This window comes from Canis lupus, chromosome 23 (assembly GCF_048164855.1).
Source record: "Canis lupus baileyi chromosome 23, mCanLup2.hap1, whole genome shotgun sequence".
Lineage (NCBI taxonomy): Eukaryota > Metazoa > Chordata > Mammalia > Carnivora > Canidae > Canis > Canis lupus.
In genome coordinates, this window is record NC_132860.1 from 35,796,944 (window position 1) to 35,809,289 (window position 12,346).

At 37.0% G+C, this 12,346-nt stretch overlaps 1 protein-coding gene across 5 annotated transcripts in view; it reads left to right on the top strand.

Annotated features, from left to right (window-relative positions):
* ANKRD42 (ankyrin repeat domain 42) overlaps positions 1-12,346 on the top strand; it is a 77,687-nt gene that overhangs the window by 32,253 nt on the left and 33,088 nt on the right. For all 5 annotated transcript variants that reach the window (XR_012015762.1, XM_072794834.1, XM_072794831.1 and 2 more), the window contains 3 exons: positions 1,424-1,549; positions 5,461-5,566; positions 9,002-9,174. Coding sequence is in view for 4 of the 5 variants with exons in the window: in XM_072794834.1 (XP_072650935.1) it covers positions 1,424-1,549; positions 5,461-5,566; positions 9,002-9,174 (405 nt within the window). In the remaining variant the exon portion in view is untranslated. The remainder of the gene's footprint in view (positions 1-1,423; positions 1,550-5,460; positions 5,567-9,001; positions 9,175-12,346) is intronic.

Here is a 12,346-nt window from a genome sequence, read left to right on the forward strand (position 1 = left end):
GTTTCCCAGAAGTTTTTCAGTTTTGGCTTTTTAATTCAGATCTTTGATCTATATCAAGTTAAATTTTATCTGGAATTTTGAGTGAAATAAAGTGTTTATTTAAAAACATTGTTTTTTTTTTTCCCCTACATATATCTACTTGTCTTAGCACCAGTTTTTTGGAAAAGCTTCCCTTTCTTCATTGATATATTTTGTCAACGTTGTAAAAAATCAATTGCCTGTATATGTATGGGTGTATTTCTGGCCTCTGTGTACTGTCTTACTGATATATATGTTTATTTGCCAATACTGCAACTGCCTTGATTACTGTAGCTTTATAGTAAGACTTAAAAACAAGTAGTGTAAGTCTCCAACTTTGTTCTTTTAAAAATACTCCTTGGAGGGTTGCCTCAGTGGCGCAGTTAAGTGCCCAACTCTTGGCTTCAGCTCAGTTCATGATCTTGGGGTCGTGAGATTGAGCTTTTGAGCTCTGCACACAGCACAGAGTCTGCCTCAGACTTTTCCTCTCCCTCTGCCTCTTCCCACTGTGCCGTCTCTCTAAAATAAATAAATCTTTAAAAATACTGTTTGGCTATTCTCTTTCCTTTCCACATTTAAAAATGAGAATAACTATATCTCAGAGTTGTTAAGAGGGTTATGATGAGGCATTCCTTATAAGTGCTTACTACCACGTCTGGATTCAGGAAGGGGTTAATATATGAAGTCATCTTTAAAAACATTTTATTAAGTATTTATAGTTAGGCACTTAGGTCAGGTACATTTACATAGGCATGTGTTTATGTATATGTATTTGTTTACATATACTTTATCTGCTTCCTGTTAATTTTGCTTTCTTCGTTTCCATGCAAACAGAGGAGAGTGGTCTGTGCAAATGTAGGAATTTAAACCAATTATGTCTTTATATAAGGGATTGAAAATGGGATCCCTGGGTGGTGCAGTGGTTTAGCGCCTGCCTTTGGCCCAGGGCACGATCCTGGAGACCTGGGATCGAATCCCACGTCGGGCTCCCGGTGCATGGAGCCTGCTTCTCCCTCTGCCTGTGTCTCTGCCTCTCTCTTTCTTTCTCTCTCTCTCTCTCTCTCTCTCTGTGACTATCATAAATAAATAAAAAAAAAAAAAAAAAAGAAAATGACCATCTTCTTGTGTTTTGTGGTGGTCTGAGGGAGAGTGGAATATTGCTAAGAATAGTTCTGGTACAGTACTACTCTTGGCATGTTTGAGGTCTTGCAGGGAGAAAGGGCCATGCAATTAATAATAATCTTATTTTATGATTCTCATTTTATTACTTGTCATTGCATCAATCGAACTAATTCCAATATCACATCATAATTGAGTTAATATTGAAATCTGAAATGTGACTGCTTAAGGTAGGGAAAACAAATGAACTCATGTGTTTACTGAAATGCTGAATTTTTATTCCTAGCCTTAGCGTTTCCAGGTCATGTAGCTGCCTTTAAGGGTGATTTGGAAATGCTTAAGAAATTAATAGAAGATGGAGTAATTAACATTAATGAACGTGATAATAATGGATCAACTCTTATGCATAAAGGTGAGTTATGATTCCTGTTTCATTTTCAGTTCTGACACAATTACTGTTATTTACCTTTAATAAAATTATCCCTCAGAAACATGTGAAAATGTGAAAGTTTTCCTAATACCCTAAGGGATATCAGTCTACCTTATATGGTACACAGAATACTTAATTTTCAGTTTAATGTGTTGCTCCTTTTATGATGCTAGAAATTCACTATCATATTTAGAGTAATTCGAATGGAAATTCTCTTATGGCATTGACATATTAAGATATCCAAATTCACTGCTGGAGAAGTTTCTTAGGACTACTATTTCTTCGGACTATAAATGATCTATTCTTGCTAAAGCATGAAAAAGGTATAGCAGTATTTGAAAAAAAGGTATAGCAGAATTTGAAAAAAAGGTATAGCAGAGTTTGGAAAAAAAGGTAAAGCAGAATTTTCTTTTTTCTTGTACCCTGCAAAAATGTTTTTACTTCCATAGAAATATCAATGAACATTAGATTTAAACACATTTTCAAGGGATACCTGGGTGGCTCATCTGCCTTTGGCTCAGGGCCTGATCCTGGAGTCCCAGGATTGAGTCCCGCGTTGGGCTCCTTGCATGGAGCCTCCTTCTCCCTCTGCCTGTGTCTCTGTCTCTCTCTGTGTGTGTCTCTCATGAATAAATAAATAAAATCTTAAAAAAAAAAAAAACCCACACACATTTTCAAGATGTCCACCACTATTCTCTGCATTCTCTCCTTCCTTCTGTGTGGAATTCTAAAATATTAATTACCTTTTTTACTTTTTTAATCAGACTTTGTCAAATTGTCACCTCCTTGTTGGGAGAAAAAACAAACAAAAAAACCCCCCAAAAAACCAAATACGGTTTAGAGTAAAAAGACAGTAGGGTAGTTAATGCATTATGTGTTTGATTTAGATTTTATTTTATCAATAACTTCTGATGGGCCCAATCACAGATTATGTTCCCGTTGGTTAGGTTCTTAGTTTAATGATTAAAGCTGGTTTAATTCATAAACTTCAGTATAGAATCTAAACATCATGTATACCAGTAGTTTTATAAGAGAGAGGTTATGTGGAATAAGAAGAAGGGGAATGCAGAGGGGATTCCTCTTATACTCAGAGAAATTCCCATTTTGGCAAACACTGTCCTAGACTTGGATAATCTTACTCCTCTATCTGAGCTGGCTGTCTGTGGGTTTGGCTCTTCACCATGGGATTTGTGAATGGGCAGGGAACTTAAAATGTACACTGTATATATATTTTTTAAAACGTGGTGTCCTGAAGCAAAGCCCCCATTTCATATCCTAGGTATGACCACTTTTTGTTACTAATGTGTATGTGGAGCATTATTAGACACTGTAGCAAAGATAAGTGTGACATGGTACTTATAATGCATCTTCACAGGAAGGATGAAGTTTTCATTGATGGCTAGTTTTCAGCCTTTCTCAGTCATTTCTTCACTACTGGACAAAAGATTGAAATGAGGAATCTGGAAGAATGTTCTAAAGGGCTTGATGCAGGTGTCCCAGCGTTTCACTGCATCTGTATCTTTGGGGTGAATCCCCAGCAGTGCAATTGCTGGGTCGTAGGGCAGATCTATTTTTAACTCTTTGAGGAACCTCTACACAGTTTTCCAGAGTGGCTGCACCCCGATGTTTATAGCAGCAATGTCCACAATAGCCAAACTGTGGAAGGAGCCTCGGTATCCATCGAAAGATGAATGGATAAAGATGTGGTCAATGTATACAATGGAATATTACTCAGCCATTAGAAATGACAAATACCATTTGCTTCGACGTGGATGGAACTAGAGGGTATTATGCTGAGTGAAATAAGTCAATTGGAGAAGGACAAACATTATGTGGTCTCATTCATTTGGGGAATATAAAAAATAGTGAAAGGGAATAAAGGGGAAAGGAGAAAAAATGAGTGGGAAATATCAGAAAGGGAGACAGAACATGAAAGACTCCTAACTCTGGTAAATGAACTAGGGGTGGTGGAAGGGGAGGTGGGCGGGGGGTGACTGGGTGACAGGCATTGAGGGGGGCACTTGATGGGATGAGCACTGGGTGCCATGCTATATGTTGGCAAATTGAACTCCAATAAAAAAAAAAAAAGGCTTGATGTGTAACAATAGGGTGTTGGGGATGCAGCCACTGTGAGATGGGAGGGTGAAACTGAGTAACCAGAAGTGTTTGTCCTTCACCCCTTGTCTTGTCAGTCGGTCTGTTGAGGACTCCTAGGGCCAGGGGTGAATCAGGGAGTGTGGTGGGGGTTGGGAGGCTGTGATAAGTGGCTACAAGTGGGGGGAGGAGCGTTTGGTGTACATTTGCCATTCCTGACAAACATCTTTATGTTTAGATTATATCCAAATTGGGTAAATAAAAGTTAATGTCTCCTTATAACTTAATTCACATTTCCCACATTGATTAATCTGTTTATTTTTCTTTAATTTTGAATTTGATTCCGTAAATAAGCTGTGGTGTCTATCATTGAGGCATTCTTATTAGTCATTTGAGGATTGTTAAATTTCTTAAAAATTTCTAGTCACTGCATGATTTTATCTGTTTTCTAAAAAACATAGATCAAATTAACATAGCCTAATGAATGTACAATAAGGATCTTGAGTAAAATTCCTTTTATTGTATTTCATTTTAGAGAAGTTACTTAGCTTCTGCTCCCCCCTTTGTAAAGATTACTTGTGTAATAAAATGGAAGTGTTTAGTTAAGCTCATTCTATCTTATAAAACAATTATCTGTGATTCATAAACACCATTTTGTAACTCTTAAAGATGGAATATGTTGCTGTTTCTGTCTAAAGCGAGGTTATTTCTAGGGGTCTGGGAAATCTTATAATCGTGTACTGTTTTTTGGTTAACTGGTTTTGGATTTGCTGTAGGAGAGAGCAAGAAAGCCCAGGATTTTCAGGGGCCAACTGAGTTTGACAGATGGCTCTGTGTGAACTAGAGAAGGGTAGAAGAACCCTTATAGTAACAGACATGAGGGGGTTATTTTGTCACTGTATCAGACTTTGTGTCTTCTTTTCTCTGTTGCCAGTTTTGGAGGTGGATTCACTTTTTGAGAAACTAGGGACATACCAAATATTTCTTGTCTTTGATTCATTTTACAGAGGCACTTATATTTAGCAGCAATCAGATGTCAGCACCATATAGACAGTGTGAGACAGTCCTCCAGGCTCACTATCTACTGCATCTAAAGTCAAATATTTTAAGTCTGTTAAGGTTCCCCCCCCCCCCCAGTTCCCCTGAATCTTCAAATGGATCTACAAGGATGGATAGAAGGTAGATGAACATGTAGTTGAGCCCTGGGAACTAGGCGAGAAGACACATAAACAAAGTTGTGGAGGTGAAAATTAATCCTGGGTACATGTGTTAAGGACAAGATCTAGAAAAAGGTGGTAAACAGTTCAGATGATAATAAGTGGGGGGCCTATAATTTTGAGATGTGAGAATCAGAAGGATAACCTGTTTACATAAGATGACACAAGATTTTCAAAGTCAATGTGGGCCCCGGGCTTGGATTGCACTCACATTCTGGTCAGCTGCAAGATTAGTCAACAGCTATAGGTAGCAGCAGATGAACACTGGATAAGGATTGAGAAAGCCTAGATTATATTTTCAAGCCATTATTTGCGTGCTGTGTGATATTAAATAACCTCTTCAAGCTTCAACTTTTATATCTGTGTGTAAGGTCCTCTGTGTAGGAGTTGAGCACAGTAGATTTTTGCTTAAATGTTTGTCTAATGAATACACAAATTAACAGCTGATAATATCTGCCCAAATTTGTTGGTTATTACAAGGATCACTATTTATGAAACTACTCTCTAATGGGACTGTGAGATTTTAGACAGTTGTTACTAATAATAACTTTTTGTATTTTCTGTTTTTTTTTTTTTTAACAGCTGCTGGACAAGGCCACATAGAGTGTTTGCAGTGGATGATTAAAATGGGAGCAGACAGTAATATTACCAACAAAGCAGGGGAGAAACCCAGTGATGTGGCTAAGAGGTATCCCTATCTGCTTTACTACTTTCTTTTGTTTTTAAAATTTTGTATATACTCTCTTACACTCAGAAAACTCTGAGGATTTAATGGAATTATACGATTCCATCAAATGCTGATGGGATGACACTTTTCAAGCTGAATTGACCTTTGATGACATATCAAATTTACTTCTCACTAAAGTAATGGTTTTCAACTGGGAAATATTAATTTCCCCTTGAGAGGCTGGGGAGGGAATTTGGAAATGTGTGGAGGAGTGTCACAATGAGTGGAGACCATCACTGATACATAGTAACTTCAGGTCCAGGAATGCTAAACATTCTACAGTGCTTAGAACAGGGGTGCAGGGGCACTTGGGTGGCTCAGTGGTTAAATTTCTGCCTTCAGCTCAGGGCATGATCCCTGGGTCTCAGGATTGAGTCCTGCATTGGGCTCCCCATAGGGAGCCTGTTTCTCCCTCTGCCTATGTCTCTGCCTCTCTCCCTGTGTCTCTCATGAATAAATAAATAAAACCTCTTTTTAAAAAAAAGAACAGGGATACAGAATGAAGAATTGTTTCACCTAAATGCTTGTACCTGTTGAGAAATACTATGTGATTAAAAGGAGTAATCAAAAGGAGTCATACAGGTTTTGAAACAAATTTTGGTATTTACGTTTAAATTACATATAACACTTATTTTTGAGCATATCCTGCTCAAGGAAAATTTAGTTCATCCATTTGTTCATTTGGTGGTTGTTGTTATTGTTTTAATAAAGATTTTATTTAACATGGGTTTGGGGTGAAGCTGAGCAGGGAGCCTGATGTAGGGCTCAATCCCAGGACCCTGAGATCATGACCTGAGCCGAAGGCAGATGCTTAACCTACTGAGCCACCCAGGTTCCTCTTATTTGGCTATTTTTCATTTAGCTTCCTATATACTTAGTGTATCCCTACTGGTATGCTTAATGTTAAGATTACAAAGATGAAAAAAACAGTTTTTGCCCCCAGGTTTACAATCTTGTAAAGAGACACTGTACATATATAATTATTATCATTGAACGTGTTACAAAAGATATAGTAAGAACATGGAGAAAAAGTGGTCTTCCTATTTGAAAGTTTTGGGGGAGAAATGTTAATACAGATGATAGTGAAAGATATGAGGAAAACTGAAGGGAGACAATTTATACAGAGGTCAGGAAAATTTTTTTTTTGGAGGGAGCAACATTTATGCTGATGATTGAAGGAGGAAGAGTTGTAAGATAATACTTTGTATGTTTGAAGAACTGTATGGGGTTCAGAACTGCTTGAATCTAAAGTAGGAATGTGGGCTAAAAGTTGCAAATGAGGCCTGACAGGATGCTAATCATTCAATGCTAATCATTCATTGAATTGCTCTGCAATTTTTATGAGTTCACATTCCTTAAAATTTTTGAGGGATTTCTTTGAAGCCTTGGAGCATGGTACTACATACCTAGGATCATTATCAACTCAGGCCCAGTGTCTTTTTATTTTGGAAAACAGCTTTATCAAGGTTTAATTGCTGTATGACAAAGTACACATATTTGTATAGTACAAATTGATGAATTCTGACCTATGTATATGCCTGTGAAACCATTACCACCATCAAGATGGTGAACATATCCATCATTCTCCAAAGTCTCCTTGAGCCTCCTTTGTAATCTCTTCCACTGCTTTCCACTTCCCTTTCCCAAGCAAATGCTGATCTGCTTTCTGTCACTGTACATTAGTTTGCATTTCTTAGAGTTTTATATAAATAGAATCATATAGTACATACTCATATATCTGGCTTCTTTCACTCAGCATAATGACACATGAGATTCTTCCATGTGTATTGGTAGCTCATTCCTTCTTATTACAGAGTACTATTCCATTGGATGTAGAATTCCATAGTATTCGATAGTTTGATAATTCAGTAACCTGTTGAAGGACATCTTGATTATATCTATTTTATGGTGATTCTGCACAAAGCTGTTATAAACATTCACATACAGTTTTTTGTGTGAACATGTTCTCAGTTCACTTGGATAAATACTTAGGAGTAGGATCACTGGGTCATATGCTAAGAATATGTGTAACTTTATAAGAAATTGCCAAAGTGTCTTTGAAAGTGACCATACCAATTTGCATTCTCACCAGCAGTGGATGAGAGTTTCTTTTGTTTCTTATCTTGCCAGCATTTGATTTTGTTTATTCACCACAGGAAAACGTACAGATGGCAAATGTGTATATGAAAAAATGCTCACAGTCATTTTCATTAGGAAAATGCAAATTAGAACCACAATGAGATTCTACTATATACCTATTAGAATTTTTGTAATTCATGCACCAAAATGCATGTAGTGATATAGAAACACTATGAATCTGGCATAAAGGAAGTAATCATAAATGACAGCTGTTAAATTATACTCTAGTAGTAGAGATAATTAATTCTATTAACCTTAAAACTACCTAAAATGTTTGTTACTGTGTCTTTAAAAAATTATAATACCTGGTGAAAAACAAGGATATATGTGTGCATGTAGTTATATAAGTATGTGAAAAAAATAGGATTTGAGATTTTGTGTTTAATGAGTATTTCTCTGTATCATAAGAAAAAACATTAAACATTTCACAGCCTGTGAGGAAACTGCAGATTACATGCAATCATAACATCAGCTCCAAAACCAAGCATATATTATTGGAAGCTTCATAGGGTTGTGGGAAAGATCAAAGAAAATAGAAAACGTGGATGGAAAAGTCACTACTTTTTCAATAAATTTCAAAGCCATGCCAAGTATTTTGAGTTAAGGAAAGATGAAAATTATGGTGCCTAGAGTTATAGCTAACCTTAAAACTGGAGCAAGAACTATTTCTGCTATCTAAAACAGGCCATCATAAAAGGTAGTAAATATAGGTAACAAGTAGGGTGGTTCTGGCTTTCTTTTCAGTTGAGCAGCTCTGTCTAGGGGCCCCTCACATAATCTTTTGACTTCAGGTCTCCTCTCACAGTTGGATTTTTGCCAATAAAAATTATGGAACAGATTTTATTTTTAGATTTTAGCATGACTATTTGCCCTTAGTGTCCAGTAACTCTTTGAGCTGGATGTAGCTCAAAGAATTACAGGTATAATTGACTTCAGGTACAATTTTGCTTCTTTATGGGTAGATGGGTTGGTGGCATACTTACAGAATGTAATTCACTAAATTAAGTGCAGAGTGCACTTTGAATTTTTTTTTAAAGGTTTAATTTATTCAGGAAAGGCACAGAGAGAGAGGCAGAGATATCGGCTGAGGGAGAAGCAGGCTCCCTCCGGGGAGCCCAATGTGGGACTCTATCCTGGGACCCCAGGATCATGCCCTGAGCTGAGGGCAGAAGCTCAATCACTGAGCCACCCAGGTACCCTGAAGTTTGAATTTGAAGAAGATTGTGGATCTTGTTAATTACTTGTTCTTTTCTACAGGTTTGCCCATTTAGCGGCCGTGAAGCTATTAGAGGGGCTACAGAAGTATGACATTGATGATAATGAAATTGATGAAAATGATATAAAGTTTTTTTTAAGACATGGTGTTGAGGGAAGCACTGATGCCAAGGATGATTTATGTCTCAGTGAGTCGGATAAGACAGATGCTAGAAGTAAGTGTGCCAACTCTGTTGTGATTTACTGTTTAAGAAATACCATAGCCAGTTTTTACCACAAATCTGGAAATTATTCTAAAGACATTTACCATCTGCAGACTAAAATATTTTGATATGTTTTCAGGGAACCAGACTAGTACAAATGTTTGTACTAGGGGTTTTTACACATAAGGAATATAAGACATGATCTCTGTCTTGCAAGGAGGAAAAAGTTACATAGAAGGAAAAATTACTTAAGTGCGTCATAGGGAACAGGGAATTAAACATCTCAAGGATTTCCATGGTTAGTTGGCAAATTATTTTTGCAGCGAATAATAGCAAATATCTATTGAGTGTCTACTGTGTGCCAGACATTGTTGTTCATATGATCTCAGGGTTGTGGGATTGAGCCCCATGGAATGTGCTTGAGATTCTGTCTCTTTCTCTCCCTCTGCCTCTCCTCACCCCATGTGTACCCACTTGAGTGTTCTTTCTCTCTCTCTCTCTCAAAAAAAAAAAAAAAATCTTAAGAAAAAAAAGAACGGAGGATTTGCTCATAGATTTGAATCTGAGGTGTTGGAAAATGAGAATAATCAAGATTGACTCTTAGATTCTTGGCCTGGGCTAATAGGTCAGAGTTTAAAAAAGACTGTTCACTCAGGGTTAGAGTTGCAGGGAAGGCTTTTCACAAGTGGAATTTGGACTATTTTTGAAGGATGGCCTGATTAATTAAGTAAGTAATTATTTAATGGGGTTAGGAGAGATAGAGGGAGAGGAAGAGACAGAACCTCAAGCACATTAAGTAATTAATTAATTTCTAAGATTTATTTATTTGAGAGAGAGCATGCGTAGAGGGGAGAGGCAGAGGGAGAGGACAGATGAACGAGGAAGTAAAAAAAATTCGTAAGAGTTCCCAGAACATTGTCAGGTAGATCATTACTCTCCAGGGAATGGTGAAAGCCTCTTTGCCAGCGAATGCAAGCAAGGAAAGACCCGAAGATGCTGATACCAGAGGCTTCCCACAAATAGCCCACTGAGATCACCCTATAGTGATGCTCAGAGTTAATGATCCCTTCCGAATTTCCAGATAGCTTTATTTTAAAGAGACTTATTTACTTAGTTTTAGAATGGGGGGAGGGGCAAAAGGAGAGGGAGTGAATCTTAAGCAGGCTCTGCGCCCACCAAAGGAATGAGCCACATTGCATCTTAATCCCACAACCCTGAGATTATGGCCTGAACCAAAATCAGAAGTTGGACACTTAACCAGTTGAGCCACTCAGACACCCTTAAGAGCTTTGCTGAGATACATAATTCACATGCCATTCAATTTACCCATTTAAGGTACATAGTTTGATGTTTTTTAGTATATTCACAGAATGTACAACCATTGCTATAATACTTTTAAAATATTGCCATCACTTAAAAGAAACCCCACATTCATTAGTAACCATTCCCTATTACCTACTTTCTTCTTTCCCCTCAAACCCTATTACTAAGCAACTGCTAATCCATTTTCTGTTTGTATAGATTATATACAGATTGTATAATTTGGCTATTGTAAATAATGTTGCTGTGAACATTCATATACATGTTTTTGTGTGAATGTATATTTTCATTTCTCTTGGGTATATACCTAGGCATTAGTTGGAATTGCTGAGTCATTTGGTAACTCTATGTTTAACCTTCTGAGGAACTTCTAAGTTGTTTTCCAAAGTGGTTGCATCATTTAACATTCCTACCAACGATGGGATGCTTGAGGGTTCCAGTTTTTCCACATCCTTGCCAATACTTGTTATTGTTTTTCTGATTGATTAAAGTTATTCTAGTGAGTATGAAGTGATATCTCATTGTGGATTCTGTTTTTACATTTTGCAATTGAAGTATAATTTAATATATAGTGTCTTTTTTTTAATTTCAGAGGTACAATATATTGACTCAACAATTCTATACATTACTCAGTGCTTACCGCAGTAACTATAGTCACCATATGCCACAAACATTCTTACAACATTATTGCTTCTATTCTCTACTCTGTAGTTTTCATCTCTGTGACTTATTTATTTAAAGCTGGAAGTTTGTACCTCTTGATCCCCTTTATTTATTTCACCCATCCACCCACCCACTCCCATCTGGCAACCACCAGTTCTCTGTATTTAAGAATCTGTTTTTGTTTGTATGTTCATTTGTTTTGGTTTTTAGATTTCAAAAATAAGTGAAATCACATGGCATTTGACTTTGTCTGACTTGTTTCACTTAGCCTAATACCCTCTAGATTCATCTGTGTTGTTACAAATGGCAAGACCTTATTCCTTTTTATGACTTAGTGATACCTCATTGTAAATATCTATATATACTATACCTTCTTTATCCATTCATCAGTGGACCCTTGGTTTGCCTCCATATCTTGGCTATGGTAAATAAGGCTGCAGTAAACATAGGGGTGCACATATCTTTTAATTAGTGTTTTTGTTTTCTTTGGGTAAATACCCAGTAGTGGAATTACTGGATTCTATTTTTAATTATTAAATTTATATTTTTAGTGTTTTTGAGAAACCTCCATGGTGGCTATACCAGTTTATATTTGCACCAAAAATGCACAAGTGTTCCCTTTTCTCCACATCCTTGTCAATACTTGCTATTTCTTGTCTGATACTAGCCCTTTGACTTGTATGAGGTGATATCTCATTGTGTTGTTGATTTGCATTTCTCTGATGATTATTTATTTATTTTTTTTTTTAAAGATTTTATTTATGAGACACACACACACACACACACACACACAGAGAGACAGAGAGAGATAGAGAGACACAGGCAGAGGGAGAAGCAGGCTCCATGCAGGGAGACCGACGTGGGACTCGATCCCGGGACTCCAGGATCACGCCCTGGGCTGAAGGCGGCACTAAACCGCTGAGCCACCCGGGCTGCCCTCTCTGATGATTATTGATGTTGAGCATCTTTTCATATACCTGTTGCCCAACTATTTGTCTTCTTTGGAAAAATGTCTATTCAGATCCTCTGCCCATTTTTAAATCAGAAATCAGATTTTAATCAGAATTTTATAAGTTCTTTATATATTTTAGATATTAACCCTTTATCAGATACTATTATTTACAGGTATCTTTTCCTTTTCACTAGGTTGTCTTTTTGTTTTGTTAATGGTTTATTTCATTGTGCAAAGGTTTTTATTTTG